Below are 20274 nucleotides of genomic sequence, written 5' to 3'. Positions count from 1 at the left end.
TGAGACAGTAAACCGCGACCGTCGCACCTTGACGCGACCGGCACCTTTTCCTCTACAATAAATCATGGAATCAGCTAGTATTGAAAGAAGGTTACAAATTGCCCTTCAAGCAATGAGAAATGACCCAAAACTTAGTGCTCGGGCCGCAGGTGCACTCTATACAGTCAGTCACGCAACATTAAGCCGGCGACTAAAGGGAATAGTCTCACGACGCGACAGCATGCCTAATTCACGGAATTTATCAGATTTAGAAGAGAAGACAATAGTTGAGTATATTCTCGACCTAGATGCGCGATCATTTCCTCCCCGGCTGAGTGGTGTGGAAGAAATGGCTAATCGACTTCTCGCAGAGCGCGACGCGCCTCCAGTTGGGAAGCGCTGGGCTTCTAATTTCGTCAAGCGACAACCACAGCTTAGGACGCGTTTCTTTCGCAAGTATGACTATAAGAGAGCTCAATGCGAAGATCCAGAGGTGATTCGTGGCTGGTTTTCGCTTGTGAAGAATACAATTGCGAAGTATGGTATTGCTGATGCTGATATCTACAACTTTGATGAGACCGGCTTTATGATGGGCGTTATTGCTTCTGGAATGGTTGTTACAAGTGCTGAAAGGCGTTCAAATACGAAGATGACACAGCCTGGCAATAGGGAATGGGTTACAGTTATCTAGGCTATTAATTCCCAAGGGGAGAGCATCCCGCCATACATCATCGTTGCAGGCCAGTATCACCTCTCAAGCTGGTATATAGAAACCTTTCTTCCGGGCGATTGGGCTATTGCAACGTCTGAAAATGGATGGACAACAAACGAGAGAGGTATTGACTAGATCAGACACTTCGACATTTATACAAAACCACGTACGTCTGGGAAATATCGCCTCCTCGTTGTTAATAGTCATGAAAGTCACCACTCCGCAGCCTTCGAGCTCTTTTGTCAAGAAAACAACATTATTACACTGTGCATGCCGGCTCACTCGTCTCATCTACTTCAACCCTTAGATGTTGGTTGTTTTTAGCCGTTAAAGAATGCCTACGGTCGGCAAATTAAGAATAAGATGCGGCGAGGCACAACCCATATCTCGAAGGAAGATTTCTTTGCAGCATTTCACGAAGCTTTTAAGCAGTCTTTTACGAGGAAAAATATCCAGGGAGGTTTCCGAGGAGCTGGACTTGTCCCTTTGAATGCAGAAAGTGTTCTCTCAAAGCTGGATGTAAAGTTCCGAACGCCAACGCCTGAGGAGGGGGTCCCTCAGACACCAGACCCTTGGATCTCTAGGACGCCGAGCAACCCAAGCGAAGCAAGATCACAGTCTACTTTTATTAAGAGTCGAATCTCACGCCACCGAAGCAGCTCTCCAGCATCAATTTATAGTGCTGTGAGTAAGCTAGCCAGAGGGACAGAAGGACTAGGGCATCGGGTAGCATTACTAGAGTCAGAGGTTCAAATCCTTCGAGAGGAGAATGCAATATTAAGTCGGCGTCGAAGGGCTAAGAAAACACGTCTACAGAAAGGAGGAAGTCTTACTATATCTACTGGAGAGGATATACAGTCGCAAAGAGAGGCAGACACGCAACTACAAGAGGAAACGCGACGGAGTAGTGGTCGCAAAGTGAGGTCTGAGACGACTCATCGTCGGTGTGGCGTATGCGGGAATACAGGCCACAACGCGAGAACATGTCAATTTATTGAGGAAACATCCGAAGAACAGGAATCCGAGTAGTATTAATCAATCTAAGATTTCTTGTTATAGATTTCGATATTATTGTCGCGAAGGTCTGGTTTACTGTCTCACTCGCTTGTCTGTCTCACTCGCTTATCATGTACGTTATACTAATTTTCCCTACCTGATTCGAAGCTTTTTTTCAGAACCTAACTAGTTGTAATGCCACCTAGCTTAGCTCAATAATGCTGAACAGAGGATAAAGACAAAGGATTGCCATCAGTAAAGCTGTCGTTTTGTGCCATAATTGATTGGCCTTACCTGCTCTCCATCCAACTTAAACAACGCTGAAAAAAGGGCTGTATCAAAGTCCCAAGACCAGCTATTCGGGTCTCGTCTTTTTAGTGTTTGATAGCCCCCACAGCCCTTCACAAGTCAGACAAGATATTGGAAGCCTTGAGTCATTCCTACACCACCGGATCGTCTCAAAGGGCACCCAAAGTCTATTTCTTGACCTAAGGCGTATGAAACGGCAATTCTACGAAAAGGAGTCTTCAAACGAGGTTTGATCAGTTAAAACAACAACTAAGCAGGGCTAATTGCTCCAAAAAGGCTAGCAAAATTGCGAATCATCTACCGACCACGACAACGATTGTTATGCGAAGAATAACTCGTCGTTGATGAGATAGAACCTTGGGGGAGTTTTGGCAACAAAAGTCCGAATGAGTTTGACAACCCGGAATACGAAGGGGCTCGTACATATGGTTTCCGCTGCTACCACTGAATAGCCTCTTGATTGGTATTAAAGGGGGTGACCGTTGCCCGATGCGAGCAAACGGAAGCTTAAAGTACCAAGTTAAACATCATACTGAAGCGCATAGAAACAATTTTCCAATCAAATACGTAGACTGCAACGAAAATGAAGTGAATGTAAGCCAAAACTGACTGTGTTGCAGCCTGTTGCCCAGTGAGTACGACCGCTGTTCCTCATTGGTTTGCTGCCTAGATAAGTGGGCAGCATCACGTGCATATTCACATGAGAGCGCGCCGCTTTCGCCACTTCCTCAACCGCGCTCCTCGTGTTTTAAATGGCGTTCTCAGCCGCTATCAGTCAGCTTGGAAGTCTGCCCCACCAACACCGACATGATAGCTCGATTGCATCACGATGGCAGGCTCTGTCTTGCTTGAATCTGACGACGAATATGGCTATGATCTTTCGGTGGAAGATGAAACGTTGCTAAACCAGCTTATTACCAACGTTCCCGACGCCGTATCGACTTCGTCGCGCAACCCTACCATTGCCGTCATCGCTGCAGACCTGGGAATCGACACTATTATTGAGGAGGAGTGCCGCCTAGACGATGGTCCTGCCAGTTCCGTCTCTTACAAGAGGGCTGCCTTGGCCAAATCGCCGTTGCAGCCCACTCATAACAGTCGTCAGGCTGCTTCAGGTACCGTCGAGAAGAAGCCAAGAACCAGATCTCCGTCGCCGCATGGCGAACATGTCGTCGGTTCCGCGGATTGTAGGTATTCTCCTGTAGCATAACAGGTTTTCCGACGACTGACTGACTATGAAGCGGCTAGTGAGCAAGTCCTCGGCGACTGGCAACTCTGTGTCATCACCCTCGAGAGTGACGGAAGCCCCTTCTATAGATTCAACCAATGATACCCGATCGCCGCTTGTGCGGTTTCGTTCTTTCCCTCGAAAACCATTCACAGTCACTGATCTTACTGCCGGAACCTGGTGCGAACTACAGTACTTCTACACCCTTACTCGATTGCCTTTTGGCCGGAAGACGCGGACGGCAGCAATGAAGCAAGGGACCAAGGTGCATCAAGACCTTGAAGACGAAGTACATACGACAGTTCGCGTCGAGATAGCCAGCAGAGTAGATGGGTTTGGGTTACGGATTTGGAATATAATCCAGGGGCTTCGTACTCTGCGTGAAATGGGTATGACCCGCGAGCTCGAGGTCTGGGGGTTTGTGGACGGGAACCTAGTCAATGGCGTCATCGATGGCCTTAGCTATAAGGACCCAGATCCAGAGTTGGCGGAACGGCTAAGGAAAGAGCCGGGAAGCCAGAACCAGGTCGCCATCACTGATTTCTTTCCATCGAAGAAGCCTTCAAGAGGCAAGATCCCTAGGGTCTATCTAACAGATGTAAAGACACGAGGCACAAAAAAGGTTCCCAATAGTTCATCCTTGCTGTGGCCTGCGAAGGTGCAGCTTTCCCTTTACCAGCGGTTCCTGTCAGAAATGGCAGCAGACAAGTTAGATTACCTCCGTATCTTTCGACGTTACAACCTCGACCCAGACGAACCCTTCTCAGACTCGTTCATCGCCCAGATCGGGACCTTGCATGAAGAGCTTTTTGAGGTTGAGTCCTCGGATGAAGAGGAATATGTTCCACCATCTTCTGGCCGAACCAAAAACGACATAGAGTCGGACGCTGCGTCCGACCATTCTACATCAAATTTCATCAAATACACAACGCTCCGCGAGGTCCTTCCCCTCCTTGTCTCGGAGCTGAAAGAGACCTTTCCCCACGGATCGGATTCCGTTGGGCGATTGCTGGAGGTCGAGTACAGATATCGCGGCGACGGTTCGCTCATTGCCAACCAGACCTTCACCATGGATGACCACGAGCTGGACCATTACCTTGGTAATACCATGGAGTGGTGGAGAGCTGATCGGGAACCCAAGGGCGTGCAAATTGAAGAAGCGTACAAGTGCCGCATGTGCGAATTTGCCGACGACTGCACATGGCGGTCAGCGATGGATGAGGAGAGGCTGCAAGCTGTGCGACAACGACTCGAGAGTCGCAGCAAGCATGTCACTGCTAGTGGGTAAGGTGCATGAATAGCACAGGAGTTGGAAGGCTTGAGATAGAACGGAGCATTCTCCGAACATATTAGTTCACATAAATGAGAATACGAGTAACGACCTCATTGGATATACTAGGAAAGTTCACCGCCCGGAAACAGGTGCCGTCTCGTACGTGACGTGGCTAAGGGCGGACAATTAAAGACGGAAAATATATCCCGGAAAAAGTATTCGGTGGAACGCATTGTTTTTTTAAGTTAGTAGCGGGCTTTCGCATGCGCCGGATCCACGGCTTCGAAACCCGCTACAACTGACAATGAAGTCATATTTCCGATGTGTGTGGCCCGGTGTTTAACCATTGTACCAGTCAGAGCCTACCGGGCTAATTTTCGGGTCAAATCCAGGCTGATTTTGGTTCCCGCCTATACGTAGTTTTGGGGGCAGTGATCCTGGGCGGAGTCTCCGCAATGCCATGTCTCGGTCTCCTAAACGACAGCTTGCAACGACTTACGATATCCTCAGTGAAGCGCCTCGGGAACCAAATTCAACTACTTTCACAGCACTGACTTCATAAATTTCTCTTCTTTGAATCTTAAAAGTTGGATTTGAACTCTATCTTCTCTTAAAATTCACATTCACGAAGCACAATCGACGTCATCTTCGGCACAATGGCCAGATCGCAAAAGGACCCTGAAATTATCGAGCTAGCTCGCACTTTGGAGAACACACCATGGTGCGAGGAATATGAGAAGATGATTTCTGGCATGATGTAAGATTTCGTCTACTCCTAATCAGAGTCCCTTTGGGGAAAGAGTGCACTGACGTGGGGTATGTAGGTACAACCCTGTCGACCCGATCTTGATCGATGGTCGTCACCGCAGCCGCTGTCTGGCTCGGGATTTCAATGAAATCGACCATCGCAAGTACACGGCCGATGAGGTCGGCGAGAAGAAGGCGGAAATTCTCCAACGCATGCTGGGAAAAGTCGGCGAGGGCACTTTCATCGAAGCGCCGTTCATTGCGGATTATGGATGCAACGTCATTTTTGGCAAGAACTGCTTTGCAAACTTCAAGTATGATCTGGCCCCCATTTGCATTTGATGATGATGTTGATTAATTGGAACAGCATGACGATTCTTGATGTTAGTCTTGTCACCATCGGCGACCGTGTCCAGTTCGGCCCCAACGTGAGCATCTATGGCGCCGGCCACGACACGTCCGTTCTTTCACGCATCAAGTTCGTCGAGTACGGTCTGCCAGTGCGCATCGAGGATGACTGCTGGATTGGAGGTGGTGTGATCATTATGCCTGGCGTCACTATCGGCAAGGGCACAACGGTCGGATCTGGAGCTATTGTGACGAAGAGTCTCCCGCCGTATTCCGTTGCTGTCGGAAGCCCGGCCAAGGTCATCAAGACCCTGCAGACCGTTGAAGAGGAGTTGGCTGACCCGAAGAACCCGTACCGGGATTTGCCTGGGAACTTGCCTGACAGAGATTGAGCGGAAGGTACGGCCTTAAAGAAACCAAATATTTGAGAGTATAAGTAGCAGAGGGATATTATAATACACTCTATGAGCAACTAACTATGACCCAAGCAGCCAACGTTAGCTTTGGCAAATGGTTATTGACTGTAACAAATTGCGATATTTTGTTGAAGCCTCTCGCTTCTATCCCATTGACTGCTGTCTGGCAACAGGTTCATAGTCACCAGTTTTACACCTACCTTTCACCCCTTATGAAAGAGATGTATAACGGGACGTTGTTAAGTAATACGCTTTATTACCTAGGTTTTCTACCAAAACTAAGGTGTGGATTGGTAGCTAACTGTGAAAACGAAAACCGGACTATGCAACCTTCACGTGGAGCTGCCGGGGAACCTGATCTTGAAAGGGATTAGAGCTAGCGGAGAGACGCGGTAAGGATCAGGAATGTCAAGTTTATAACGCAGTTGTTGGCATGACATGTTGTTTTCAACCTTTGCCATTCAAAATTTGTGTTACTTAAAATGGATAACTTGCCCGGTGTATCACGACTGCCTTTCTCGGGTGTCCCATCCAGCTACTTTAACCCCTTCACTGCTGTTCCCTAATTCTATTTGTACAGTAGAGTGTTTTATGTCTAGTCAAAGGTCGGCCTTTTTCTTCTCTGGAGACTAATTTGCTATCTACAACAACCAGTAGAGCCAGTGTTGGAACTGGCGTATTTGTTTCTCGAGTGGGACCTAAACTTTCGATCCCAAGTACTAGATGGAAAACACTACTTTCCAGAGGAGCGAAATCTAAGAAGGGGGCTACCACCCAAGTCGTGTACTCAGCTGCATCAATGCCACATTACATAGGCAGTTATAACTTTCAAAGCGCTGATTTACTTGTGAGAAACCTCAAATCAGTAAAACTTTCTACGGAGAGTGACTTCGATGGCTAGGTAGAGGATATTTCTACCTCCAAGGTACTCAATTACATATTGTGTGGGAACTTTTGTAGGTGGTACCTTAGGTTGGCCTGTCTAATAGATATATTAGTTTCATAACCACCTGATCAATATACGTAACAATGTAGAATGTGAGATCCCAGTTGGTGTCTGCGAAAAGTCTGCGATGAATTGGCTCATTTCAAGTTCATAGCTACCGTGGCAATCCCTCGTCGACACCCAAAAACAAGGCTTAATGGGTCACACGAAATCCAAAAGTTGCAGCATCACTTTTTATGGGGAATTGTCAGCAGCACTATACCAAAGCTACCCTATGGCGTGCCTTCGTAGTAATAATAGCCCAGAAGCAGCATTTTTTGCCCGTCAACCCCAACTTATATTTTCTCAAGCCAGCAGCGTTTGTGCTAGAATAATCACCGGGCTTTGCCACAAGTTATCATGTCCAAGGCGTTTCATAGATTCTCCGAGCTTCCACTAGAAATAAGACAACAAATCTGGGAGCTTGCCGTTCGATCGTTTGAACTTGGCACCCATTTCTCTACGCTTGTTTCCGACAATCTTACAAACGGAGAACAAGACACAGTCCACAAAAGTAAACCCTCGTTGCAACAGGTGATTGCCGCCCCAAGATTCGAAGTTGAACGTTCATGGGTAAACAATCCGTCTGCAAACCTTATCGATGCTGGCCTCTGGACTTCGTGCAAAGAATCTAGAACCGTGATGGATACCCTTTTCAATACAAGATTCTGGACAGAAAAGCGGCAAAGTCTTGGCAAGATTAAAAGTTGCGAGTTTAATAACACGCTGTCTTTAATTGGGGACAAGAACGCACTTGGCCTTGGCTGCTTTCGACAAGGCAATGAGGATTGGACCTTCGCCGTATTTCCTCACCGCGACTTGTTTTGTTTTCGGAGGTTGATTGCAAGCAATGCCAATTGTTTATGGAGTGTAATGATGAACTCGCCGTTTTGTTCTATCTTCTTGGGGTTTCGCGGCTTACGTCAAATTGCCTTCGAGTTTGATGAGACATGGGCCTTTGATCCCGAGGAAGAGAGCATCGAGGACCTCGCCCAGCGGGAGGACCCACGTGGCGGATTTCTGAGAACATTGGACGAAGTTGTACCAGCATCCCGTAAAGAAAATGAATACTTAGTGCCGTTGAAACTCGGGCTTCTCAAGCCTTGCTACGAGAGCACTGAGCCATGGGAGGTGAGTGAGACGGGGAAGTACGTATGGCAACACAAAATTCGACTCAAAGTCTTTGGCGTTTTGATGGACCAACCCATATTGTCACTTCACACGTACTCAAGTACGTGGAAGCTCTCGATGCCATCCTGGAAATGTCAGGGTACCTCAGCCACGATGGAGGCGATCTTTCCCCCAAGGCTCACGAGCCCGGCGTTGGGAGGAGTCATTACACTGTCTGAGTTGCAGTATACGACGACAGCGTCTTGATGCCGGCTTTGGATGACAACAAACAAACGCGCGCTGCCTTTTTTCCGGGGAAGGATAACGGTGGGTATGATAAGTCGCCGGCGGCGACTGCTTCTGGGGCAGTTGAGCAGGCATGGCAAGGGGCCTTCCAAGATTCCCCCGACCTAAGTTCTCCCCTAGAAGATTTGACACAATGCCGAACCTCCCTCCTCCCGAACGGTCAGAACAAGGCCGCTGTAGCCGCGGAGCATATGCAATAGCCCTCAGGCTTAGCACCCAGTCACATCACTATATACACCGATGGCTCACAGACCTCACCTGAAGAGATTAGTTTCGGATATGACATCCTCCAAGGACATCATATACTACACCAGGGATACCTAAGTCTTATAATTCGAATTCTGACTTTTTCGTAGCCGCATTTGGCGACTGGCTTATCGACTGGCTTGCCTGTTCCGAATGTATGGATACAGTGATAGGCAAGATAGAGACCGAAACGATTGGGGAACTTTGATGCTTCTCAAGACATTCGAAAAATATACCAGTGAAGCAAAACCACTTACCCGTGGACTAATAGAGGGTGATACCGATGAGCTAGCCTACGAATTAATTGAGAGCAGTCACCCGCTTTTCGGTACAGTGCAGGCATTATTTCATAGATGGGAACAAATCATATCCTGGGATGATGCTAGTGAATATGAGAAGAAAATGATCGATTTGGCAAGGAACTGATTGCAGGTGTTGTAAATGAAGGAGAGACCCGCGAAGATCTAGAAAGGTTGGTGCATTCAGTTGGGACGTTCAATCTTCAATATGACGCCAATGTTCGTGAGTTGTTTCCACACTACAACAAGTTAGGTAGACTTTAGACTTCCGCAGCTGCAAAGATTACCGTTTCTGTCAAAACTGATATTTCTGAGCAAGTTATAGAAACTTCAGGCTTGTTACTGTGCAACACCTAAGTACATAGTAGCAGCAGCCCATGGCATTATGGAAGGAATATTGATCAATGATCTTAGTAGATCTTGGGCTAGACACACCAGGTGACAGTTTCTTATTATAATCCTGCCACTACCCAGTTTACTTGGTTTTTGGAAGGTTTCCAGCTTACTTATTTTTTAGCGCGCGCCTCAGTCTGTGTCATCAGAGGTTCACTCCCTACATCCGTCGCTACCTAAATGGACAGTATTTCCAGTTTCAAAGTCTCACGGTTTTTTGCCAATTGACTCTCTTACCCAGCGACCGTTCAGAGTGCTGGTGGCTTCTCCGCTCTGTAATCCGAATGGGTGCATTAGTTGCATGAGAGTAATAATTGTTAGTCTAGGCGTCTGTGGACAGGACTCAGCCCACTGCATACCATGATTGAAGCTGAATATTAGCTCCCAGTCACGCGCACAGAGAGAAGGAATGTTGCCTGGTTGCTGAGCCACGTCGAGCATTCCGTAATCGGTAAAGCGGCGCCTGAAACCAGCCACACTGGGCATCTGCCTAACACCACAAAAACCAATCCACAGCTTATAAACGGGCTGAAACTTCGTGTTTGACACGCTAAGAACGCCTGCCACTCCACAGTGACCCCAAACATCATCCGAGGCAGCAGGATTCCGGGCTACATATCTGGCCGCAACAGCTGCATAAAGTTTGCAATAACGCGCAGCAGCCTTGGTTCAGTTTCATACATCAAAACAAAGAATCGTCCCCCCTTCAAAGGAAATTTGGACAATCATTCATTCTCCTTTCGCCATACGCCGTGTAAAGCCCGTTCCATAGCCAGAGATGGAGTCGTCCGTTGTACCCGTTCAACGGCCCACTCCCGGGTCCGCAAAAGCCGGTTACCGGGACTTTGATTGCGAGGCCTCCGACCACACACCACAAGCTACTTTCACCGATTTGCCGCCGGAGATCCACGTTCTCATCTCAAAACAACTCATTTATCCCGATGCTCTCTCTTTAAAACACACAAGCAGTTATTTTTACTATCTTGTCGACACCGGGGTTCGTCTAAAAGTAGAATGGCTCATGGAGCGCCGAATGTTGCATCTTGAATGCCCCAACGACAAGCGGTGTGATCTTGGTAGCGACCTCCGTTTTTGTAGAGGCAGCGTGCCGTTGGTATCCCTTAAGAAAGATGCAAAATGTTTTACTGATTTGGTATGCAGACTTCTGATGCAAAGGCGACGGGAACACATGGAGTGCGAGTCGCGACCGGGCTTGGGTTGTCTTGTCTACGGAACAGCAGTGTGTTCTCACCGACGAAGAATCGGTGCACGATGTCAGCGTTGGCTGAGACGGCGGTTGACTGTGGAGCTATGGTGGGTGTTGATTGCTTTGGTGCCAATTCTATTTTGTTGGCTCTGGATGGCAGAATTCGCAAGGTGGGTATCAAACTCAGCAGAACCCTCGTCAGCAATGACGGGTTCCTCATAAAATGACTCATTTTTATCTATACGAGTTTTACCTAGATGTGTATAATTGCTTTGCAATAATGTCTAATGAACAATCCTTACTTCTGAACGAGGCAGAAGCACAGAACAACATGCGAATAACCTCTCAGAGCCTGGCGCTGAATTGAGAGAACCAGGTTTATTAGCCGGCTGTCATATAAAGCCGCATGAAATATCATAAAAGTGTATCTCCATCGACTTGTGCTTCACCATCAACTACATGTTGTACTACTATGAGTAACGGCCAAGTAGCTTGCCCTTGAAACAAACTTGCCTCTTCAATCATGGCGTCACTAGTATGGTGAATCGTCGTCAGATGCGCATGATTTCTCAGCTTTTTTATGAGATTAAAAGTTTGCCAGCGGCTTTTCACACTCAGAGAACCACTCTTGGCAGTCGGGGAACAAAAGTCCAGTATGTGCGTTGTCTGATCTTACCAACTTCAAGCCCGCCAAACTTTCCCATTCTGCTAGAAGATAGTAGTCCTTGTCTTTCGCTTTCACAAGGCACAATAAAATAAGACATCATTCACACAGCAGGTAAAGCCCAGCACTAAGGGATATCACATGTTGCGCGTCCTCTTTTCCATACACCCTTCATCTGCTCCTGCCTTCCAGGAGCTGATACGCTTTTCTAAAATAGCGTCTGCACCTCTGCAATTGCTTATTATTACACTTTTCAACCCACTAAAGCTTCTATTTGGGCCTCCATCTTTTGCCTTTTGACATAGCGAGCAGGTCTAAAGAAACGATCCCACTTTGCTTCATTATGCCTTCGAACTCAACCATGAACAATAGTCAAGGTCATCGGGCTCCTGAAGTATCCGCATTTCACGCAGCCCTTCAAGGTGTTGTATTTCCTTTAGAAATGTCACTTCATGACTAATTTCTTTTAGGCAAGTGCCACCAGAGAAACCCATCCTGTGATGGAACTTCCACTGCGTACCGAATACTCGCCAAAGCCCATTCCGAAAGTAAATCTGGCTCAAAGACTCCAAATGCTGGAAGGCGCGATATTAAATCTGCCCAAGACGTCATATCTCGACGGGGGAGCTTAAATAAGCCCACTCAGGCGTTCCGAATTTTCAAGCCAAAAACGCCCCGGACTTGGAGAGTTGGGGGCAAAAGGCCGCACTCCGAGGTTCTGAATGACAAAACCGGTACAAAGAGACGAAGCCTTACTGATGAGAGTAATAAAGAAAGATCCGAAATGAAGGTAGATTTTGTCAAGTCTAGCAGCATTCATGCTGCGGTTCTCGAGCGGCCAAAACATGGCACAGGTGTTACTCCGGACTTCAACACCGCCGAAGCATTTGCAGAGTGGTGTTTCAAGGCGGATGCCGCGAACGAAGTGTTCTCGCGCAGTACTAAGCTAGGAGTCCTCACCATCCTAAAAGTCCCAGGCGACTCAGTACGTATCTATCTTAAAAACCTCGCATCGTCGCCACTATTCCAAAAGATGACGCGACAAACATATAAAATATTCCATGGTGAATCAGCAGTCAACGAGACAGCTGTCATAACTTTTCTCTTTGCTAACTTTGTCCACGTTGACTCCACCAACCCCGATGCCGCTGAGAAATGTGCTTGGCTCGAAGCTCAGAATCAAGCGGGCTTGAGCGTGGATCAGAACTTAGCCTGGAAGAAGAATCCAGTATGCCGCAAATATCGCCGTGTTCTTTATTACCTTCAGTGCTGCAGCTCTGGAAGCATCAATTTCAACACCGCAAAGGCACTCCTGCTACTACGAGCGGCTCGGGAGGCGAGCCACTACGGCCAGTCTCAAACTGAACCAAATCACAGCCAGAAGGTGGAAACGGACGCAAAACACATTCCCGAAAAGACTGAGAATACTTATCTTAAGGGTGTCGCTTCAGGAAAAGTTGATGAAACAAAGTCTTGTTGAACAGCCAATTCCATGTTGAGGAAGCTGGCAGACGTTAGCACGACGTGTGATCCTCTATTTCCGGAGGCCCAGCCAAAAAAATCACGCTTAGTGATGAAAGTTTTTACTGCACACCTGGCAAACACAACCAAACCTACATCACTAAACATCAAGACTACAACTACGAGCCGCCAGATATATTTTTCTTCATATCGCAACGGTTTGCCTTCGTTCGGCGATTTTGTCGCTCTTCTCGGCGCACTGACGGCGGAACTGAGGTAGAAAATAAACAATGAAACGTGCTACAATTCTATGAACAATCAGACTACAGATAGCCACTCCAAATAGTCGAGAATATATAGAGTTCCTTTCGTCAGTTAGGGTTTCCTGCCCCTCTTTTGCCGCGTCCTTATTTCTTTCGCTACAGAGCCGATGGAACCATCCACAACCCAATATATCGTGGTTCAAAATCAGCATGCCATTATTCGTGTATACTTATGACGCATTATCCTGGATAACAGGTTGCAATGGAACTAGCCGTTCTCCCTGTTCTTCGACGTGTTGCATAATTTCTTCTGCTCGAGCCAGGTCGCTGCCACTTAAGAGTTGTAGCCATTGAGGAAAGTAGGAGCCTAGACCCGTAACCCGTCCTTGACCCGGGGGGCTTACAAGGCCCATTTTCGCAATTCTATGTCTGTCCCATATTGCGAAGCCCATTTGCCGATACGGATCGAAACCTGAATATTTGATAGGTGAATGCACACCCCGACTTAGGCTGTCTACAATCCAAAGACCATCCGTGGGTAGAACCAATGCCGACTTTCGCATCGCAGTAGTGGCTGGCATCCGTAATGTGGAGGGTGTGATATCCTTCAATGACCACACTGGCGAGGGTAGCCTATTGTGCAACGTGACAGGCTGTTTGCGATTGCTTTCCAGATTTTGAAGATATTCGACTACTGTCATAACTTCGTTGTATGCAGCTTTTAGGTTACTCGTGGTGCTGTCATATAGCACTCTGATGTTCAATCTGTCTATTGTTCCCGTATTCTGGGAAGAAAATCGAAGTTGTGAAGCCTGAACGGCAGATTCCAGTTCGAATATTAGCTGTAATCTCCAGAATGCCCTTATCACTCGCTGTTCTTCTATCCATGATGGCTTTGTCGCTGTTTCATTGTCGGAATCCCAGGTTACCCGCCCGTTTGATTTGGCCACAATAAGTTGCTGCATGTACCAGTCGATACATGAGCGACTTAGACAGTGAATTTGAGCTGCTTTGCAGAGTATGGAACGCAAAACACGCAATGAAGGAACTGCAGAAGAATCTTTAGTCGGAAAATCGTAGCCTAATTCTTCACTACTGCCAAGTACAATTCCAGCTTCTCGTTCTTTGATTTTGGCGATTACTTCGTCAAAGTTCGTTTTTTTGAAAGCCCCAGCGCGGAGTTGTATGACGAATCGAATGATTTCCTGCGTTTGCAATGGTATGTTGCTCTCTAAGAGCGCATGCCAGAATATTTCCTCCTTGTATTGGCTGAACACGCGGTAGGAGGCTGGTGACGAGGCAATGAGATTCCACAGGCAGTGAATATCGTCAAAATGTGTGAGGATATGAAGTAGAATCTCTGTTGGCAAATTTTCAAGCTGAGAAGTTGACTCCATTGTGAGTTCTCGATGTAATTTCATCAGACTCCAAAATCTTTTGAAGCGGATCACTTTGCAAGCCTTACTATTTCAGACTTTACGAGGTTGAATATCAATGGGATGGTGTTGATCTCGTAGTTGAATATCGACCCCGCACTTACTCCTGTGTGGGAGTAGGCCGAATTTTATCTGGAATGCAGCAAGAGACAAGGTTCCGTATGGTAGTAGATGTGCCGATCCATGCCCCGTCTTGACGTCAAGTACTTATAAAGTTTATCCCACGTTGCTGTGCATGACATAAAAGTGACCTAGTTTATATTCCTACGATCGGTAAGAGAGCTTCAAGATTTAAAGGGTGTTGTCGGTAGTGGTGATTTTGCACACTGTTTTTATAATAAGACCACCTTCAGTATGATGCGACCCTTAATCACAGTATGACAATTGATTTTCTGCACTCCAATGACCTTGCGATGAAGAAATGTTAAGGCAACTTTGACGGCAAGAAGGTGTAAGACAAGTTTGAACTGATTGTAGGCATTGTGTGTGTTACTAGACTTTTCAAATATCTATGTACTTTAAATGAAGGATATGTTTCTGAATGAAAGATAAAGTAAACATTCTTTGAACGTTTATGTGAATGACCTGTGGAACAATTTCATTGCAGGTAATTTTAGTCAAGTTCAGTAGGTAGAACCAACAGGTCCAAACTTGATGTTGGAGAACGTGACCTTGTTTTTCGTTAGCTATTCTGACAACATGAGCATCTTGAGATTCATTGACGTACCTTTGCATTCTTTGCACTGGCACGAACGTCATCTGGCTTGCCAGAGTCGCGAGCACACGATCCACGAGCAACACCAGGCTCGGATTCATCACGATCGAGAGGGTATGCGGAATCAAGCCAAAGCATGTTGGCAAAAGCATCATCCCAAAGCGACATAACAAGCACCATGGGCTTGGATAAGGCACCAGCCATCTGAGGCAGCCCACCAACTTCCTGGAACTTGCCGCTGTCGCCAAAGACGCCCTTGACGGCATCACAGAATTCAGTTGAGATAGAATTAAATCCTGGAACGTGTACGGATTCTGGCATCTCGATCTTCTGGCCGTTTTGAATGAAGTACATGCTGATCTCTTCAAGGTTAGATCCAGAGCCATGGAACTGAGTGACGACGGTGAACTTCTTGGAAGTGTCTACGGTGGCTCCTTTGCCGTAGAAGTCAACGTGTCCATGGCGGTAAGGGTTGTAATCGCAGCCGTCAGGATCGCAGTCGCCGTTGTAGCGCTCCTCAGAGTAGGTACCTCCACAGTTGATTCCCTCGCAGGAGTGATACTCATTGTTTCTGCATGGGTGAGGAGTGAAGGCAGTTGAGATTGAGTTCGCCTCTGCTTAGAGTCAGTGAAGAATACACGTCTCCTACACTTCGAATGGTCTTACCCCAAATATCCATTTCAGCGCAGCAGGCACCGAGTTTTCCAATGCCAGTGTTCTCGTCAGAACCCGTGTTCCAACCTTCGACGTTGGCGATGCCGTTGATGAACTTGAGGTCACGAGCGCACTGTGAGTCGCAATAACCGGTACCATACTTGGCGCCTGCCTTGTTACTAGGGAATTTCTTCATGCCACCATCGGCGTCCATGGACACAAAGTATAGGGCGCCGTTGAGGCCGCAAGCCAAAGAAGAGAGCTCAACATCGAAGGCGAATTCGTTACCCAGCAAATTGAACATTTGATACTTTGAGGCGGACTCCATCAAATACATACGGGAACCAATGTTGGTGCCAAACTCATGAGTTGTGGAGAATTTGAGAGTCAGTGCATTGCCGCTGGTCGTAACTCCATATGTTTTGGAGTACTCAGCGCCATCTAGAGCGCAGTTTTCGGCACACTTCTTGCCGTCGGAACAGATCGTCTCGTTCCACGAGTTTCCAGTGTAGCAGTTGGTGTAGCCGTTCTTATCATCTGGTGGGTTTTAGCACTCTTTCCAAGGCGACTATGTCTCAAGTGATACGATTGACTCACGCAACCAACGCCAGTTTGAGTCAAGAACGACCTCTCCGTTTACATTGGAGCAGCGGCCAGGGGCAGTACACTTCTGCCAGGTCATCTTGGGGTGGTTCTCAGCTTGCTCTTTGCCCACTTGCTGAGCGTTGGCGAATGCCAAGCCCTGAGCAACGGCGAGAACGACAGTCGCTAACTTGGTGTACATTGCTTATGTGACTGGCAAAAAGCTTGGAGGTAAAGAGAATATAATGCTGGTTATCTTGTGTCAACTCAAATTGTGATTGCTTAGGTTGGGGGGTTTGTTATGGGTTTTATACCTCTGGAAAAGTGATAGACGCTTCCCTCACAATAATGCGCGTCGGGGGCGTTGTTCTGGATAGACGGGCCTTCGGGACAATTGTAAATGGCTATATCTTTTTAACCTGATACTTGAAACACACTCGGTTACTTTTGCAATCTCGGAGCGCGAGATGGGATACAATTTGAAGAGCTAATATGGAAGAGGAGGGTGTTCACGATGCTTGCTCGTAACTTGCTCATACCACCGTACGCCTCGTTCATTTACCTAGTATCCAGCAGGTAGATGACCCACTTCTAAACTCACCAGGTAGCACATCTTTTCCCTAGATGATAACAACTCGTAAGATCCAAGCCATGGCTCAGGTTGAACTACGGTAAGTCGGGCCACGGCCCTTTTACCGTAGAATACGGGGGGCAAGTAAGGCGTTATGTTACCTTGAAGCGAGTTGAGGATAATCGCACAACAGTGGCTATCACTGGCATAGTAGTCTTGCATGTGAACCACATTAATCTTTGTTCAGGGCCGTCTAGAGCCGTCTATATTGGCCGTAGTTCAAGCAATCTACTTCATGGGCAACGAGCATAAAGACTCCTTCCTGACTGAGCCCGGAGGTTGACTGAGACGGGCGGCTAGAACCTAGCCATTACAAATCTTGGCGACGAATTCTTTTGGGTCCGGCCCAGATATATAGATCAAAAGCCATTTGAGGTTGGAGCGGTCCACTTCCGAAAGGTTTCATCCAGATTTCGCTTATGTCAAGGAGGAAAACGAATAATCCCGGAGGCGGCTAAACTCCATCATAGTGGCGAGTAATGGAACACGTCAAGGTTGGAGGCTTTATATCACGGTTACATCGGGTAGGCCCTTGTCAGCGGCACCATTTAGGCTCAGGTTTCCTGGGGCGGTTCGCCCGGAAAAAAGAATTCAAGATAGACACGGATAACCATCTAAATGTCTGATCACCTGGTTCAAATACTACCTGGGAGGCAGACTAAACTGGCTTCAAAGCATGCTGATCATCTCCCAAATGCTTGGTGTATGAGCTTAGCTGGCTTGTCCTATGTAGGGTCCTTGTTGATGCTATATGGAAAAAGCTTATTCACGCTGTTATGCTCCAAGTCTGAATCTCAACCTTCTTCAACAGCGCAAAGGATGTGAGCGTCCATCAAAATTCTGTTTCATTCAATTTTTACTGCACTTGATCAAATGAATTCTAACTAAATGAAATCGAAGAGCAAAGGCGATTGTTTGCTCAATTATATGTCTTTCCAATTTGCATGACTTATCAACCTTTGGTAACAACATCATATCAGAGAACCGTCGGCAAGGTGAGTAGACGTATAACCCTTACTCTTAAAGTACGCAAGATTCGTTTCACTCAACTAAAACTGGCTTGCCTATGTAGGTGCGCTGTGTCCGATAATACATACTTGCTTGATTGTGCAGATGATTGACATCAAATCTAAAAGAAATACTGCACAAGCAGTATACGTGCAAATGTTGGATGTAAAACTTAAGGTATTTGTGTCTTTAACGCAGAGACGAATATCGTCACCTTCAGTCCATTTGATGTCTCGACAGCTCGATTTGTCGGTAACCACAACTTGTCTTGCAGACTGCTTCATCTACTGCCCAACATTAAGGTATGCGGGTGTCTTGGCTTCACACTGTATACCGAGCAATTAACAGCGTCAGAGTCTGCTCCAGGTCTCAAGGCTGTATCGGAACAGACAACCCATGAGAAGTGCATAAATAGATTGTTAATGAGTTGGGTCGCTCGAACCTGTGTCAATTTCTCGCCCCATCTGGTGATTCCTCATAAGTTATGCCTTGCGACACCTCAGTGGTGCTACCACTGCCAAGCTTAACGCAATTGTTAACGCCCAGTTCCTTTAGTGTAATATTTACGGCACTCGTCCACATTGGTCCTCAAGTTTTCGAAATATTTGGATGGCTGCTAGCTAATTACCCCGTTCAATGTGGAATTGAGTCTCTCTATGCCTTGAAGTCATTCACTGGAAATATCAGGTTGTATCTGCGCAGCGCATCGTGCACTTTGTCTGCATTCAACCACAACTCACGATCTACGCTGAGCAATTTTAATTGAGCCCTGGGCGGCCTCAAAGGTCTGTGTGACAAGAGTCATCTTTATTGACGAAGAATGTCATAGTCCACTTGTCTATATGTGCATCAACAAGTGGTCATCAACCTAAAGCTGTAAGAATGTTTGATGGTTCGATGTGACCGAGACACGGAAATGCAAGTCATGGCTCCTTTTTCTGTTGCTCTCTTGTCTTACTCTACTAAAACTCGATTTCTCGCCATTATAATCGATCTCTGCTAACACTCTTTTAAAGTCTAGGTGTTTCTTCCTAAAATAGAAGTTGTGCGCTCTCATGAACGGCAAACAACCAAGACAGGAAGCTGTGGGCGTTTGAGAGCCACACAGATACGACTCCAATTGCCATTTATCTGCCCATTGACAATCAGAACCTCGAAACCAAGCTCTCTCCTACTCTTCGACGCAGTGATGACAGCACTGGTACCATGCGCCTTGCGCACAGAACGTGCCGACCTCTCAGCCGCCCAGCTCGATGCAGGCGCTGAACCCTCGCTCTCGAATATGACGACACAGAGATCAGTGCCAGCGCAGAGATGAGAGGCACCTACAAGCGAAATTGCATTTTCATTTCATCCACATCCAAGATCGTTGTTGTCTCGTCACGGGCTTCCGCATCGGCCCTCTGTTCACTAAATTCATACGTCGAGTTTAAACTGCAGCAACGCCCGCCGGGTAAACGGCTTAATGGAACAGCATCACAGCCATCAAAATCCATCCGTCTTTAGCAAATCAAGGTATGCATTGTCCTCGTACAGCTCGCACAAGGAGGGCGTCATGGATCTGATGTTGGGTAGGACGATAGCGCCGATGTGGGCGTTAAAATGGATTTTGACTAAAGCAATACCAGAGCCGGTCAAAAGAGTGACTAACATTCAAATGGCTACGTCGAGAATGGTGTAACGACTTGAACGACCAACAGCTACGTAGACATGGGCGTCGAGCTGACCAGACCATGGTTATCTGCACCAATTCTCCCGCCAGTACTTCTGGAAGGACCCCTGATTCAACAATCAATCGAAGAACACTAGTTGTATGCTTGTTGAAATCGAAGTGGTAGACGGCTTCGTCTCGAGATTGCAGACGGGAGGACTCGTCGCCCCCCTGGTATTAAACTAGATGCGACCGACTTCGGGCATTCCAAAGAGCCATGATCTGTTCGATTTGGGGGTAGAACATTCTTAAACCAAGAAAATACGCTTAGATGGCGGTTGTGGGACGAAGAGTGCCGTGGACTACCAGCAATCTTCCCAGACACCCAAGGATGCGTCGTCAGCCGCATACCCGAGGCCGTTGTCCTGCCCCCGGAAACAGCTACTACAGCCGTAGGAACTGGTTCCGACAAGCGGTATACGATATTGACTGATGTCGCGTGTAGTTGGCTCACGCGGCAAGATTTCAACATGGTCATGCTGCGTTCAAAACCGCGATAATTGATGTTCAAGATCAGCGATCTTGTTGCCAAGCTACATCCTTCTGTTATTGGTCGACCGCCGTTTCGAATCAGGTGCTGGACTTGCTTGGGATT

The 20274-nt window shown here is 47.2% G+C and overlaps 8 protein-coding genes across 8 annotated transcripts; 6 read left to right on the top strand and 2 right to left on the bottom strand.

Moving 5' to 3' along the window:
* Window positions 1-64: 64 nt before the first annotated feature.
* Window positions 65-670, top strand: CTRU02_212360 (transposase; the record flags this gene model as incomplete). The annotated part of the gene is made up of 1 exon (XM_070205823.1): window positions 65-670. The coding sequence occupies one exon, from the start codon at window positions 65-67 to the stop codon at window positions 668-670; it is 606 nt and encodes a 201-aa protein (XP_070060636.1).
* A 226-nt stretch (window positions 671-896) lies between these two features.
* Window positions 897-998, top strand: CTRU02_212359 (uncharacterized protein; the record flags this gene model as incomplete). The annotated part of the gene is made up of 1 exon (XM_070205822.1): window positions 897-998. One exon carries the CDS (start codon window positions 897-899, stop codon window positions 996-998), a length of 102 nt encoding a protein of 33 aa, XP_070060635.1.
* Window positions 999-1054: 56 nt separating this feature from the next.
* CTRU02_212358 (transposase) lies at window positions 1055-1720 on the top strand (the record flags this gene model as incomplete). Its single annotated transcript, XM_070205821.1, has 1 exon — window positions 1055-1720. One exon carries the CDS (start codon window positions 1055-1057, stop codon window positions 1718-1720), a length of 666 nt encoding a protein of 221 aa, XP_070060634.1.
* Window positions 1721-3021: 1301 nt separating this feature from the next.
* On the top strand, window positions 3022-4512 carry CTRU02_212357 (defects in morphology protein 1; the record flags this gene model as incomplete). The annotated part of the gene is made up of 2 exons (XM_070205820.1): window positions 3022-3183; window positions 3244-4512. The coding sequence occupies 2 exons, from the start codon at window positions 3022-3024 to the stop codon at window positions 4510-4512; spliced, it is 1431 nt and encodes a 476-aa protein (XP_070060633.1).
* A 641-nt stretch (window positions 4513-5153) lies between these two features.
* CTRU02_212356 (acetyltransferase C18B11.09c 1) lies at window positions 5154-5984 on the top strand (the record flags this gene model as incomplete). Its single annotated transcript, XM_070205819.1, has 3 exons — window positions 5154-5254; window positions 5322-5558; window positions 5612-5984. 3 exons carry the CDS (start codon window positions 5154-5156, stop codon window positions 5982-5984), a joined length of 711 nt encoding a protein of 236 aa, XP_070060632.1.
* A 4141-nt stretch (window positions 5985-10125) lies between these two features.
* Window positions 10126-10776, top strand: CTRU02_212355 (F-box domain-containing protein; the record flags this gene model as incomplete). Its single annotated transcript, XM_070205818.1, has 1 exon — window positions 10126-10776. One exon carries the CDS (start codon window positions 10126-10128, stop codon window positions 10774-10776), a length of 651 nt encoding a protein of 216 aa, XP_070060631.1.
* A 2396-nt stretch (window positions 10777-13172) lies between these two features.
* On the bottom strand, window positions 13173-14363 carry CTRU02_212354 (uncharacterized protein; the record flags this gene model as incomplete). The annotated part of the gene is made up of 1 exon (XM_036727008.1): window positions 13173-14363. The coding sequence occupies one exon, from the start codon at window positions 14361-14363 to the stop codon at window positions 13173-13175; it is 1191 nt and encodes a 396-aa protein (XP_036581252.1).
* A 638-nt stretch (window positions 14364-15001) lies between these two features.
* Window positions 15002-16531, bottom strand: CTRU02_212353 (cellulose -beta-cellobiosidase; the record flags this gene model as incomplete). Its single annotated transcript, XM_036727009.1, has 4 exons — window positions 15002-15049; window positions 15106-15707; window positions 15760-16284; window positions 16345-16531. The coding sequence occupies 4 exons, from the start codon at window positions 16529-16531 to the stop codon at window positions 15002-15004; spliced, it is 1362 nt and encodes a 453-aa protein (XP_036581253.1).
* Between the last annotated feature and the right edge of the window lie 3743 nt (window positions 16532-20274).

This window comes from Colletotrichum truncatum (genome assembly GCF_014235925.2).
Source record: "Colletotrichum truncatum strain CMES1059 chromosome Unknown Contig_0008, whole genome shotgun sequence".
NCBI lineage: Eukaryota > Fungi > Ascomycota > Sordariomycetes > Glomerellales > Glomerellaceae > Colletotrichum > Colletotrichum truncatum.
Note: the sequence above shows the minus strand (reverse complement) of the source record. Positions and strands in the feature narration are given on the sequence as shown.